The sequence below is a fragment of the Agrilus planipennis genome, unplaced genomic scaffold (assembly GCF_000699045.2).
Source record: "Agrilus planipennis isolate EAB-ADULT unplaced genomic scaffold, Apla_2.0 scaffold123, whole genome shotgun sequence".
NCBI classification, from domain to species: Eukaryota; Metazoa; Arthropoda; class Insecta; order Coleoptera; family Buprestidae; genus Agrilus; species Agrilus planipennis.
This window is the reverse complement of record NW_020438894.1, coordinates 476,757-489,562: the sequence shown is the minus strand read 5'-3', so window position 1 is coordinate 489,562 and position 12,806 is coordinate 476,757. Positions and strand designations below refer to the sequence as shown.

The following is a 12,806-nucleotide window of genomic DNA, read 5'->3' as shown; positions in this document are numbered from 1 at the left end:
TTTACTTTGGATAATTGAATAATTAATAAAGAATATTGAATTAACCATTGCTTATGCAAAGAAATATTTTATTAAGATTGATGAAAATGTAGAAAAAAAAAAATAGTCATGAATGTTATTTTCTTTAAAACCAGTATTCCGTCGTCGGTGCTTTTTCTTTTACTCTCGAGTTTTTTCTTTATTCCTTGCTTAGTAGCAGGATCATTCTCAAAATGGAGGATAATTTACCATTGTCTTGAATTTTTAATACGGTTAGTTCCTCGGTTCAATTTCTCATCAAGGCCTTTCTCTCAAACCATTTTTAATTAAGTCTAACATTAATATTTCACAATTACACGGTGGACAATTTTCTTTTTAGCCTGTAATCGAATTGACCTTATCAATTATTTTCATTGAGAGCCATAATAATTTGTCGAGGTAGTCAAACAGGGTGCAAAGGAAACATAATAGCCTTAGATAACAGTACGGGACACAACATAAAAAAACTATATATTTATGCCTATGTAGGTACAACAAAAAGACACCTCAATAAAAATCACTACAAAAAATGTATGTAGACAAGTAGAAGGTAATCTAATGAAGGAAAGAAGAATAATAAATAGACAAGCTAAATAAAATTTCGATAAGGATATCGGAATATAATGTGGTAACTCTGAAACTTTAAGAGTCAAAATCACGAAAGGTTTAAATTAAAAATAAATCGAAGAAGAAAAATTAATAATTTCGTTTTCGTTTTCTAGATATTCGTCGTTTTCTTACTTCGCGTAAAGACCTCATTAAATCTTTGTGAAAATTGTGTCACAGTTTACCCCTTTCACAACAATCGTGCCTTTCCCTTGATAAATTAGAACGTGCTCGTTAAATACCGCTTATTACGTTAGTGTAAAATTGAAGCGGAAAGTAGAGGACATATTTCGAGTCTGCTTCAAAAGAAAGATGAAGTAGATTAAAAAATTGAAGTCATATCTACTGAAACTACACTCTTTTGTGAAATTTTGTTTTAAATAGATGATAGGGATTGCATGTAAACCAAAAAATATTGCAAGATAGTTTTTTTAGCCTAGCACAATATACCTTTGAGTATCAGGTTACATAACATTGGATTATGTAACCTGATAGCGCTATTTCTGTTAGCTTATTGTTTATTATCTAATTTAAGATAAACCACTGTCACTGATATTCTATCTGCATTTGAAGATTTCAACGATGTTGTTGGCAAAATTACATATGAAAATTCGAGTGTATAAAGGTACATTTTATTACTAGTTTTCTTAAACTGGACTTGTTCAGAATATTTTTAAACGTCATTAAGGAACTGGCAAACGATTGGTAAAGCGGCGGCGAAAATTAGCTCAGTTAGAAAATACAGTAGCGATATTTGATACATCTGGTTTTCTGAAAAATCCCGTAAATGCGTCATTTTATATTATGCGTTATCACAATGGTCTTTATAACGCCCCTCACCCGCTATTGTATGTATACGCGAAACGTCGACGCCGGTGTCGCGTCGGTTGCGTCGTGAGGCTATGGTGCGTGGCAAAGCAACGTGAAGGCTACCAAACAAACAAGTCGCTCGCTTTTAGATACGTTTACGAACAGATATGAAATACATGTAGCCTCATTCCTGCTTACCTTCCTCCCTACCTACACGCAATTTCGTGAATATATTATCTACACTTATTAGTCACTGTCGAAAACAACAGCTGTAATAAGTTATAAAATGTGGGCATAACGTACGAAATGTATTAAATTTTGCGAAAACTAAACAAAGATGCTTTCGTGTAACATCAACTGTGTAATAAAATTTCGGTTTAAACCGTAACAACTGAAACGGTGGCTTCGTTTTGTAATTTTATCGTTTGACCATGTTTATGTAGGGTTGTCTTCCATGTCACAAACCTAGAAATTGCGTTCAAAAGTTAAATAAGGTAATTATTGTGATATACGAATAAGGTACAATTTTTGTATCTCAACAACCCTTAGCACAAAAGATACATGTACAATGTGACCTATTTCCGAACATCTGTTGTGTATTGCACATCAGACCTGTTTTACTACCATGGATGACCATATCCATAGGCCTACACTGATATCGTAAAAGCTACAATACAAGAATATTTAAAGTAGATCAAGATTTCAAATTGTTGGTCCTTATCGGCACGGCATACGTATTAGAGAGCAAATTAAAGTTATCCCCATGCAATCAAGGTTATTAATATCAAGTAACTGGCAGTTTACCGCCATCTACAGACATTAATTGCTATCATTAGCATTTCACAGTGTTTGATATGTACCTATAACTCTTAGTGTTGGGTGGATAGTTTTCTCTAGCCTCCTTTTAAAAATTGTCAGAATGGGTAATTGTGGAGAGACAGATGAAAAATAAGTAACGAAGGCAGAAGAGGAGTGATGAAATAGTACTGCCCCATCATTTGTCTAAATGATCCAAGGAATTTGTGGTAAACTTGGACTAAAGCAGAACTCGGAATCGGACAGGTGCCTTTTCGAATCGTAAACTATGGATCTAAGACTCTACTTATACGTATAAGTACTTCAAAATATAGAACCGTACACTAAATTACAGCCACTCTAAATTACTGACAGAACTGCAGTCAGCAGTTTGTAAATATCCGGAGATGGATAAGTATAGGATACCCTTTGCAATACATATTACATTATTTTTTATTAAAATTTTACTGTGTTGTGCTAATTATAAAAATAGTCATGAATGTTATTTTCTTTAAAACCAGTATTCCGTCGTCGGTGCTTTTTCTTTTACTCTCGAGTTTTTTCTTTATTCCTTGCTTAGTAGCAGGATCATTCTCAAAATGGAGGATAATTTACCATTGTCTTGAATTTTTAATACGGTTAGTTCCTCGGTTCAATTTCTCATCAAGGCCTTTCTCTCAAACCATTTTTAATTAAGTCTAACATTAATATTTCACAATTACACGGTGGACAATTTTCTTTTTAGCCTGTAATCGAATTGACCTTATCAATTATTTTCATTGAGAGCCATAATAATTTGTCGAGGTAGTCAAACAGGGTGCAAAGGAAACATAATAGCCTTAGATAACAGTACGGGACACAACATAAAAAAACTATATATTTATGCCTATGTAGGTACAACAAAAAGACACCTCAATAAAAATCACTACAAAAAATGTATGTAGACAAGTAGAAGGTAATCTAATGAAGGAAAGAAGAATAATAAATAGACAAGCTAAATAAAATTTCGATAAGGATATCGGAATATAATGTGGTAACTCTGAAACTTTAAGAGTCAAAATCACGAAAGGTTTAAATTAAAAATAAATCGAAGAAGAAAAATTAATAATTTNTAGCAACACTGATACTTGCTTCAACCAACAACTGAAGGACAAATTTTCCATCAAGGTTAAAAAGTATCAATAAGTGAATACAACACAAAACAAATTGTTGTTGTGCATAATCCTTGGAAATAAATAGTATCTTTTATTATTGTACCTTTTTATCAAAAGAAAGTAGGTATCATTTTGTTAATATATATTAAAATTCAATATTGAACTTTTAACGTTCAATGATGAATGTGTATCTATTGTCGAATTAGTGAATGAAGAGCAGAAAATTAGTAGAAATGTTGCAAAATATAAAAGGTACAAAGGGCTTTAAATTCAAATCTGAAGGTAGCTAATTATCAAACAGATCGTTTGAATGCTCCCATATTAATCATTGGGTGCCGAGTGCAATGGTAGTGATATTATTGTTATTGTACAAAATCGATCGCAGCAGTATAGATAAAAGAGAATTAATGACTGTTTTTAAACGAACAGAATTGTACAGACTTTCAGGATTTCATAGAGATTAAGTAATTAAATTAGTCGTTTAAGTTTAGAGTTGTACAATTTCGTATGCAAAATTATCAACCTAACTAAATATATTATTTTAGAACCTATTTATTTGATTAAAATTTTTAAGAATACGCATCCCACTTTAGGAGACTTTTTTTAATTTCCTTTTTTTTCTTCAAGGTAAAAATAAATATTTTTGTAAATATTTTTTGTGTTTTTATAGCTTATGTACAAAAGGATTATAAAAAAAATTCTTATTCCATAAAATAATTAAATAAAAAAAATCGAAATTTGGCAACTTTCTTCTACACATTAGGTATACCTAGCCTTCGAGATCTCCACTGTACAAAGAATATGGTTGACTATGTAATAAACGGACAGACTGACAAATAAATAACCATATAAGGATTTGGACATGAGGGTAAATTCTTTGAATCGATACGCATAAGTGTATATAATGATGTTAGTGTTTTTACACCACTAGCAGTTCTTATAGACAGGAATATTTCGCGTGAACAAGACGGTTCTGCCAATTTTAATTTTGGTTGATGTTGATGCAGTGGACGAAGGAAGTCCGCCGGTGTAGAGGAACATTCGACGGCGCCCAGTCGACAGTGTACTTCGGACGTTGGATATTGAAACACAACCGTAGTAGTTACGTCCAGGTGCTAACGACGTTCCCTTGTAATATTATTACGCAGAATGAGACGGTTTCGGCTTCCTTGGGGTAACGCTTGCTCCTCCTAATTGCTTAAAGCGAAATTGCTCATGCCAATATAGGCAGTTCACCCTTCTTCTTCTTGTCTTTCCTTTCTCTGGTTCCTGCAACTCCTGCTCTAACTGTTCGAATTCGGGATAAATTACGGGAGACCGGATGCCGTCCTTCCTTCCACACCGTTTCGGGTTGAAAATTTGCGTACACACGATTGTTCTGAACAAGTATTAGTTATCGTTGTAATTGGTATTAGGGTGCGTCGGCAATTTAATAGTTTGCAAGACATCCAAGTTCCCATTTCACTGCAGGGACTATCAATATGGTAAGACGCACGAACAACTTACATAATATTGACAGAGTTCTCAAAGCGAAGACATATGTAGCCAATATTTCTTGTGGAATTGAATCTTTTCGAGATCAAAACTAAATTCTTTATAACCGTCCATTAATGGAGCTTTAAATAAGACGACTCGTTACGGTTCTGTCACACAGCTAACCTGGATAAAGAATCAAAGGTTTTAAATATTTATAAAACATTCCCTTACTTGCCGTAGATAGTCAGAAACCTTTCGATGTTTTATCGATTTAAAAATTCAAGTACCTAAAAAAAACAAAATTCAAATGTTCCTAAGTTTTAAGGAGCTACAACAATTATTGTTGTTATCCGAGGAATATGTATAATAATTGTGAAATTTCTGTAAAGAGAAGAAATACTTAACATTATTTTTGAAACCTTATTTATTTGTAAGTTAAGTAAGTTATTCCATCCATACCTATGATTTCATAAAAGGTGTACTATTGAAGGTTTCAATAAAGGATCCCTATGTAAATATGTATATCCTCTTGCAATAAAATACTTTCTTGGCATTTGCCGCACTCAAATTGTTATATTTGGTTTTGCTTCTGAATAAGAAATGACGTAAAATTATTATACACAAACGCACATTATTTTAGAAACTTCTAAAATAGTTTCTACATCTGCTAATTTCTATTGTATATATGCGACATATTCTTCTGTAGGTACTTTACCTCGAAGCCTTTGCTTTCATGTCGTCGTTTTTAAAGCCAATGTTTCCTTTCTCTGCTGTGCTTATTGATTTACAATAATAGTTATAAAGTAACCGTTTTATTGTTTCCTAACCCATTTTCTGTTTTTATTTTCAGATTCGGAACTTGAAGACCTCGAAACACCTCCGCGAAGTCGCCCAGATAGTTTGGAAAGTTTATGTAAAAATACCAAATTTTCTCAACAAGAAATAAAACGTATTTACAGAGGATTTAAGGCAGAATGTCCGACAGGGGTTGTCAAAGAGGATACCTTCAAAGTGATATATTCCCAGTTTTTTCCACAAGGAGGTGAGTTATCTAAATTTTTGTTTGTGGAGCTCATCATTGGGTTACCACATCAGTTACGTAATGTATCACCAATAAGTTTAGATGGATCGTTACAATATTGCTTACAAATCTGAAATCAAATAGAAGACCGCTGCGTTGTCTGTGAGAAAACATGCTAAAGTTATTGCCGTAGAGCCTAAAGATAATCGTGTTCACAAAAATAAACTCATTTTTATGTATTTATTTGTACGGTATTTACTAAATGTATTTTGTCTTCCATTTGTGATCTGTTTTACTTCATTGTTAATTTAAATGGTTATTGTATTTCTATAGAGATACATACTGTAATATAAACCCTTGGTGTTTTCAAACTTTTACTCGACGTATTTGTTCTTCTGAGATTTACTGAAAAAAACATCGATGCAATCGCTTAATTTTCTTAATAACTACTTGCTATCTATTGACTAAGGACAGGATAATAAGTAGGTTGTACATCATTTGCTATTTTAAATATCTATTTAGTTTAATTTAATAAAATTTATTCAAACTTGAGTACATTAATTTTTATTTTTCACGAGCCAATAATGCATAGACTGTTGGTCTATGTCTGTTTTTTATCTTCGATATAAGTACCTATTTGTCTTATCTTTTAGATCTATACTTTGTTAACACGAANATCGTTAATTTAACCGTAACGGTAGAACATCCCGCCGAAGCAGTTTTAGTGTTAGTTCAGTATAATCTATACTCATAACACGCTGCGATGGTCGTTTACTACCGAAAATAAATTCGGGTTTGTTTTTCCTGTAACTGAATATCGCAAACAGTTAGATTTCATTGTCCGTAAAATGGGAATAATTCACTAATGCCAGCGGATCTGCGTTCTATTGTTACTAGTAGAAACGCCGTAAACTTTTACAACCCTTCCGAATTAGATTCATTACATACAACCTCAAAATAACACTCATTACAGCGTACGTGTATGATGCATCTTCTGGGTGACATAATAAAATAATAAACGACTTTCTGTACACACGTTGATCGTGTCCGTCTCTTAAAATATGGCAGCAATGAAATTGTAAATTAGTACATGTGTCCATGTTTACCACAAACTAGTAAACCTAATCGTGTATCTGTACATTTACGAGATATTACGATAAAAAGAAGTATTCAAAAATTAACGCAATTTACTAGAGGGTAAGGCTATCGCAATTGCACTACGAGCTTGGGTTACATTGACTTATGTAGACAACTCGTATTTTTCAATTAAGTATAGAGCTTTCTTTTCTTTTAGAAATTTCTTTCTATTGAAACCATGTAACCTATGCAACTTTTTATAACGTAGGCAACTGGCCGTTATAATAGTGGCGCAAAACTGTTCATGTTTGCGAATAGCTTAAGGTGTATATGAAAGGAGTATTTGATTGCAGATTCAAAGTTGAAGAAGCAAATATATGTAATTGAGTTTTACTTTGGATAATTGAATAATTAATAAAGAATATTGAATTAACCATTGCTTATGCAAAGAAATATTTTATTAAGATTGATGAAAATGTAGAAAAAAAAAAATAGTCATGAATGTTATTTTCTTTAAAACCAGTATTCCGTCGTCGGTGCTTTTTCTTTTACTCTCGAGTTTTTTCTTTATTCCTTGCTTAGTAGCAGGATCATTCTCAAAATGGAGGATAATTTACCATTGTCTTGAATTTTTAATACGGTTAGTTCCTCGGTTCAATTTCTCATCAAGGCCTTTCTCTCAAACCATTTTTAATTAAGTCTAACATTAATATTTCACAATTACACGGTGGACAATTTTCTTTTTAGCCTGTAATCGAATTGACCTTATCAATTATTTTCATTGAGAGCCATAATAATTTGTCGAGGTAGTCAAACAGGGTGCAAAGGAAACATAATAGCCTTAGATAACAGTACGGGACACAACATAAAAAAACTATATATTTATGCCTATGTAGGTACAACAAAAAGACACCTCAATAAAAATCACTACAAAAAATGTATGTAGACAAGTAGAAGGTAATCTAATGAAGGAAAGAAGAATAATAAATAGACAAGCTAAATAAAATTTCGATAAGGATATCGGAATATAATGTGGTAACTCTGAAACTTTAAGAGTCAAAATCACGAAAGGTTTAAATTAAAAATAAATCGAAGAAGAAAAATTAATAATTTCGTTTTCGTTTTCTAGATATTCGTCGTTTTCTTACTTCGCGTAAAGACCTCATTAAATCTTTGTGAAAATTGTGTCACAGTTTACCCCTTTCACAACAATCGTGCCTTTCCCTTGATAAATTAGAACGTGCTCGTTAAATACCGCTTATTACGTTAGTGTAAAATTGAAGCGGAAAGTAGAGGACATATTTCGAGTCTGCTTCAAAAGAAAGATGAAGTAGATTAAAAAATTGAAGTCATATCTACTGAAACTACACTCTTTTGTGAAATTTTGTTTTAAATAGATGATAGGGATTGCATGTAAACCAAAAAATATTGCAAGATAGTTTTTTTAGCCTAGCACAATATACCTTTGAGTATCAGGTTACATAACATTGGATTATGTAACCTGATAGCGCTATTTCTGTTAGCTTATTGTTTATTATCTAATTTAAGATAAACCACTGTCACTGATATTCTATCTGCATTTGAAGATTTCAACGATGTTGTTGGCAAAATTACATATGAAAATTCGAGTGTATAAAGGTACATTTTATTACTAGTTTTCTTAAACTGGACTTGTTCAGAATATTTTTAAACGTCATTAAGGAACTGGCAAACGATTGGTAAAGCGGCGGCGAAAATTAGCTCAGTTAGAAAATACAGTAGCGATATTTGATACATCTGGTTTTCTGAAAAATCCCGTAAATGCGTCATTTTATATTATGCGTTATCACAATGGTCTTTATAACGCCCCTCACCCGCTATTGTATGTATACGCGAAACGTCGACGCCGGTGTCGCGTCGGTTGCGTCGTGAGGCTATGGTGCGTGGCAAAGCAACGTGAAGGCTACCAAACAAACAAGTCGCTCGCTTTTAGATACGTTTACGAACAGATATGAAATACATGTAGCCTCATTCCTGCTTACCTTCCTCCCTACCTACACGCAATTTCGTGAATATATTATCTACACTTATTAGTCACTGTCGAAAACAACAGCTGTAATAAGTTATAAAATGTGGGCATAACGTACGAAATGTATTAAATTTTGCGAAAACTAAACAAAGATGCTTTCGTGTAACATCAACTGTGTAATAAAATTTCGGTTTAAACCGTAACAACTGAAACGGTGGCTTCGTTTTGTAATTTTATCGTTTGACCATGTTTATGTAGGGTTGTCTTCCATGTCACAAACCTAGAAATTGCGTTCAAAAGTTAAATAAGGTAATTATTGTGATATACGAATAAGGTACAATTTTTGTATCTCAACAACCCTTAGCACAAAAGATACATGTACAATGTGACCTATTTCCGAACATCTGTTGTGTATTGCACATCAGACCTGTTTTACTACCATGGATGACCATATCCATAGGCCTACACTGATATCGTAAAAGCTACAATACAAGAATATTTAAAGTAGATCAAGATTTCAAATTGTTGGTCCTTATCGGCACGGCATACGTATTAGAGAGCAAATTAAAGTTATCCCCATGCAATCAAGGTTATTAATATCAAGTAACTGGCAGTTTACCGCCATCTACAGACATTAATTGCTATCATTAGCATTTCACAGTGTTTGATATGTACCTATAACTCTTAGTGTTGGGTGGATAGTTTTCTCTAGCCTCCTTTTAAAAATTGTCAGAATGGGTAATTGTGGAGAGACAGATGAAAAATAAGTAACGAAGGCAGAAGAGGAGTGATGAAATAGTACTGCCCCATCATTTGTCTAAATGATCCAAGGAATTTGTGGTAAACTTGGACTAAAGCAGAACTCGGAATCGGACAGGTGCCTTTTCGAATCGTAAACTATGGATCTAAGACTCTACTTATACGTATAAGTACTTCAAAATATAGAACCGTACACTAAATTACAGCCACTCTAAATTACTGACAGAACTGCAGTCAGCAGTTTGTAAATATCCGGAGATGGATAAGTATAGGATACCCTTTGCAATACATATTACATTATTTTTTATTAAAATTTTACTGTGTTGTGCTAATTATCTATCAGAAAGCACTCGTTAGTTTAACTGATAATTAATCAAGAGTGTTTTCTAATTATTTCATTATTTGTTTCAGCTAATACAAGTCATTATGCTCATTATGTGTTCAACACTTTGGACCATGACAAATCCGGAATAATAAATTTCGAGGTAAGATTTTACTTTTCAGGAAGCGATTTTCTTGTACACTCTTTTACTTGTATTAATTCTAATCAGTAGAATTTATAAATATTTTTTTATCATTATAAAAATATCCTTTATCCTTGTAATACAAAAAAAGGTATTATTTTTATTTTATACTCATTTTTTTTCGTCTTTCTTAGAGTCAAAAACCCACTTTATCCTTTAAGGATTAGGTACGTCGGTGGGTCCGTAACATCTTAAGCTGACTGTTTCCATTCGAATGCCTATGAATCAACCTCTGATTTCATCAAACAATTTACGTAACAGTAAGGTTGTCGGTTTTCTGAATTTTAAAATAAGCGATCGTCAAAAGTTTCGCTGCGGTTAATAAACTTCTTGAGCAGCATCAAACGCGATCGCTCGCGCCCGAGTGTCGAATATCACACAAAGCAATTCGGTCAATGGAACAAGCGAATGCAAAGCGGACTCGGAAGCTTGAAGCGCTTTTAGAAAAGTCAACCCGACATAAATTTAGCCCGCAAATCGTTCTATGTACATTTAGTTGATAGTATTCCAGAAACGGCAAATGGAGAACGCCATTAGTATTAAATTAGTTGCTTTTTACACAAAGCTAGTTGACTGGTTCCAGTTGTTAACTTGCCAACCATCCCGCTAATACGTGCAGTGCAGCGCTTTTAAGTATTTCCACTGTTATTATTTACCATCGCATTGTCATTAGTTTCCTTTCGTATTATTTCCTTTTTTTTCTTTCCGCTTTTAAAGCACCGCAAAACTCCTAATCTAGAAGAATGTATTATACTCTAGAAGGCGAAACGTACGCATTGTAAAATTATTAAGAGATTACGTTTACGCCACTGACATGGCCTGCACGAAAAAATCCAAAAAGTAAAGTAACAGAACATTGAAAAGTATAGAAAATACGATGTAGATAAGCTTCACCTGAGGATTGTAGGTGACAGCGTCTTGAGTATATGTAGTGAAGTAGGACGAATGTTAGATGTAAGTAATTGTATCTTCAAAGTGCTGGTCGCAGTTAAATTATTCTGAAACTATTCTCTACAATAAACTTCACTCTACACAATATACATGGAAAATAAACAGCAAAAAAATGTCAGTTATGTCACTTTTGTCTAGTAATTTATTTCTACTGCTCTGTAATGTTGACGAGTTTCAGTGTAACCTTACATTTTAAAGAAACGATTAAAATAAAGTTGATGAAATAATCCGACCAGTTGTAGGTGTGCGTGCCACTTCTTCTGTCATGCAGACGTGATGTCAGTTTTACGGAAGATTAAAATCGAGAGAGGAAATTACACCGTGCAACACCGGTTATGGCTTTTGACGCCATTTTTCATCAAGCTTAAAAAGTCATTCTCGTTCGCTCATGCGTTTACCGGTTTTCTTTGACATAAATCTTAATGTAAATCTTGTCGGTAGAAATAGGGATAATAAGGATTTTCAAACAGATAAATTATTCCTTTAAATCCTACCTTCCGATAAAAAGACGTTCTACGATTAATTTCGCTTTCCTACTGATTCGTATACATTAAATTTCTTGTTACCAATTATTAGTTCATTTCACGCTAGAATAGATGGCACAAAAAGCGAGATAATAAGTTATAGAAAAACCATTTTCCTCTCTCCTGTCGTGACACGGGGAACGGCGCAAGGTACTATCGACTAGATAGATCGAGTGCAGGAATAATGAACTCTTTCCGTGGAAAGAAAAAAAATATTCGGATACGGATGCAACCGTTTGTATTTGAGCCCTCAGGAATGATAGAAACCAAAAATTAGTTGAAATACTGAAGCGTATAGTATATGTCCATATTACCAAAATTTTTAAATACGACTACTAGCTCACTTTCACTTTTTTGCTCTCGCCCTTTTTGCATTCATTAACTGATTACTTTTCCTGTTTTGGGGAGTATATTACTGCATACAAAGTAGTTTCAGGTCATCTCTTACATACATCTGCAAAAGATACTTATTTTAATTTTATGGATTTTCGCCGTCTGCATAAATTTAGGTGCGGCAAATGGTAAATTCACTTAAAAGCCACGAGAAAACTGACAATGCATTAAGTTTTCATTGCGATCACCTGCTAATTGGTTTATATGAGATGCTTCGACGATAATTATTTGAATATTTGCATTGATTCAACTTTTATATAATTATACTAGATACTGACAAAGCTTTACAAACGCATATACTTGTCAAGCTAAAAAGAAAAGCCTTTGCTAGCGCTGAAAAGTTTCGATTATAGTCTGTTTTCGTTATGGTGTATAAATTATCTTAAAATAGTTGTCGGAATAATGGTTGAAACTTGCAATCTCTCTAATCTTCCGAGGAAATTGATTATCAAACACCAACGAAACTAAACTTCTGCTACTCAAAGTGCTTGGTGGCTTACTTAAGATATTTGCGGAATATTCTCTAGTTTGACACCGATATTTATACAAGATTTTCAAATATTATAAACTTTCCACAACAAATTTTGGACCAACTAAGAAAGCACATGATGGACACATAATTAGGGAATTTTTGAAAGAGTTAGATATGGTAGCAGAAGCTGGAAGCAGAAGGTCAAGGTGGACCAGTCA

The 12,806-nt window shown here is 33.3% G+C and overlaps 1 protein-coding gene across 7 annotated transcripts in view; it reads left to right on the top strand.

Annotated features, from left to right (window-relative positions):
* LOC108739386 (Kv channel-interacting protein 1) overlaps positions 1-12,806 on the top strand; it is a 73,340-nt gene that overhangs the window by 47,362 nt on the left and 13,172 nt on the right. For all 7 annotated transcript variants that reach the window (XM_025973069.1, XM_025973075.1, XM_025973070.1 and 4 more), the window contains 2 exons: positions 5,710-5,901; positions 10,136-10,209. In XM_025973069.1, the coding sequence (XP_025828854.1) occupies positions 5,710-5,901; positions 10,136-10,209 (266 nt within the window). The remainder of the gene's footprint in view (positions 1-5,709; positions 5,902-10,135; positions 10,210-12,806) is intronic.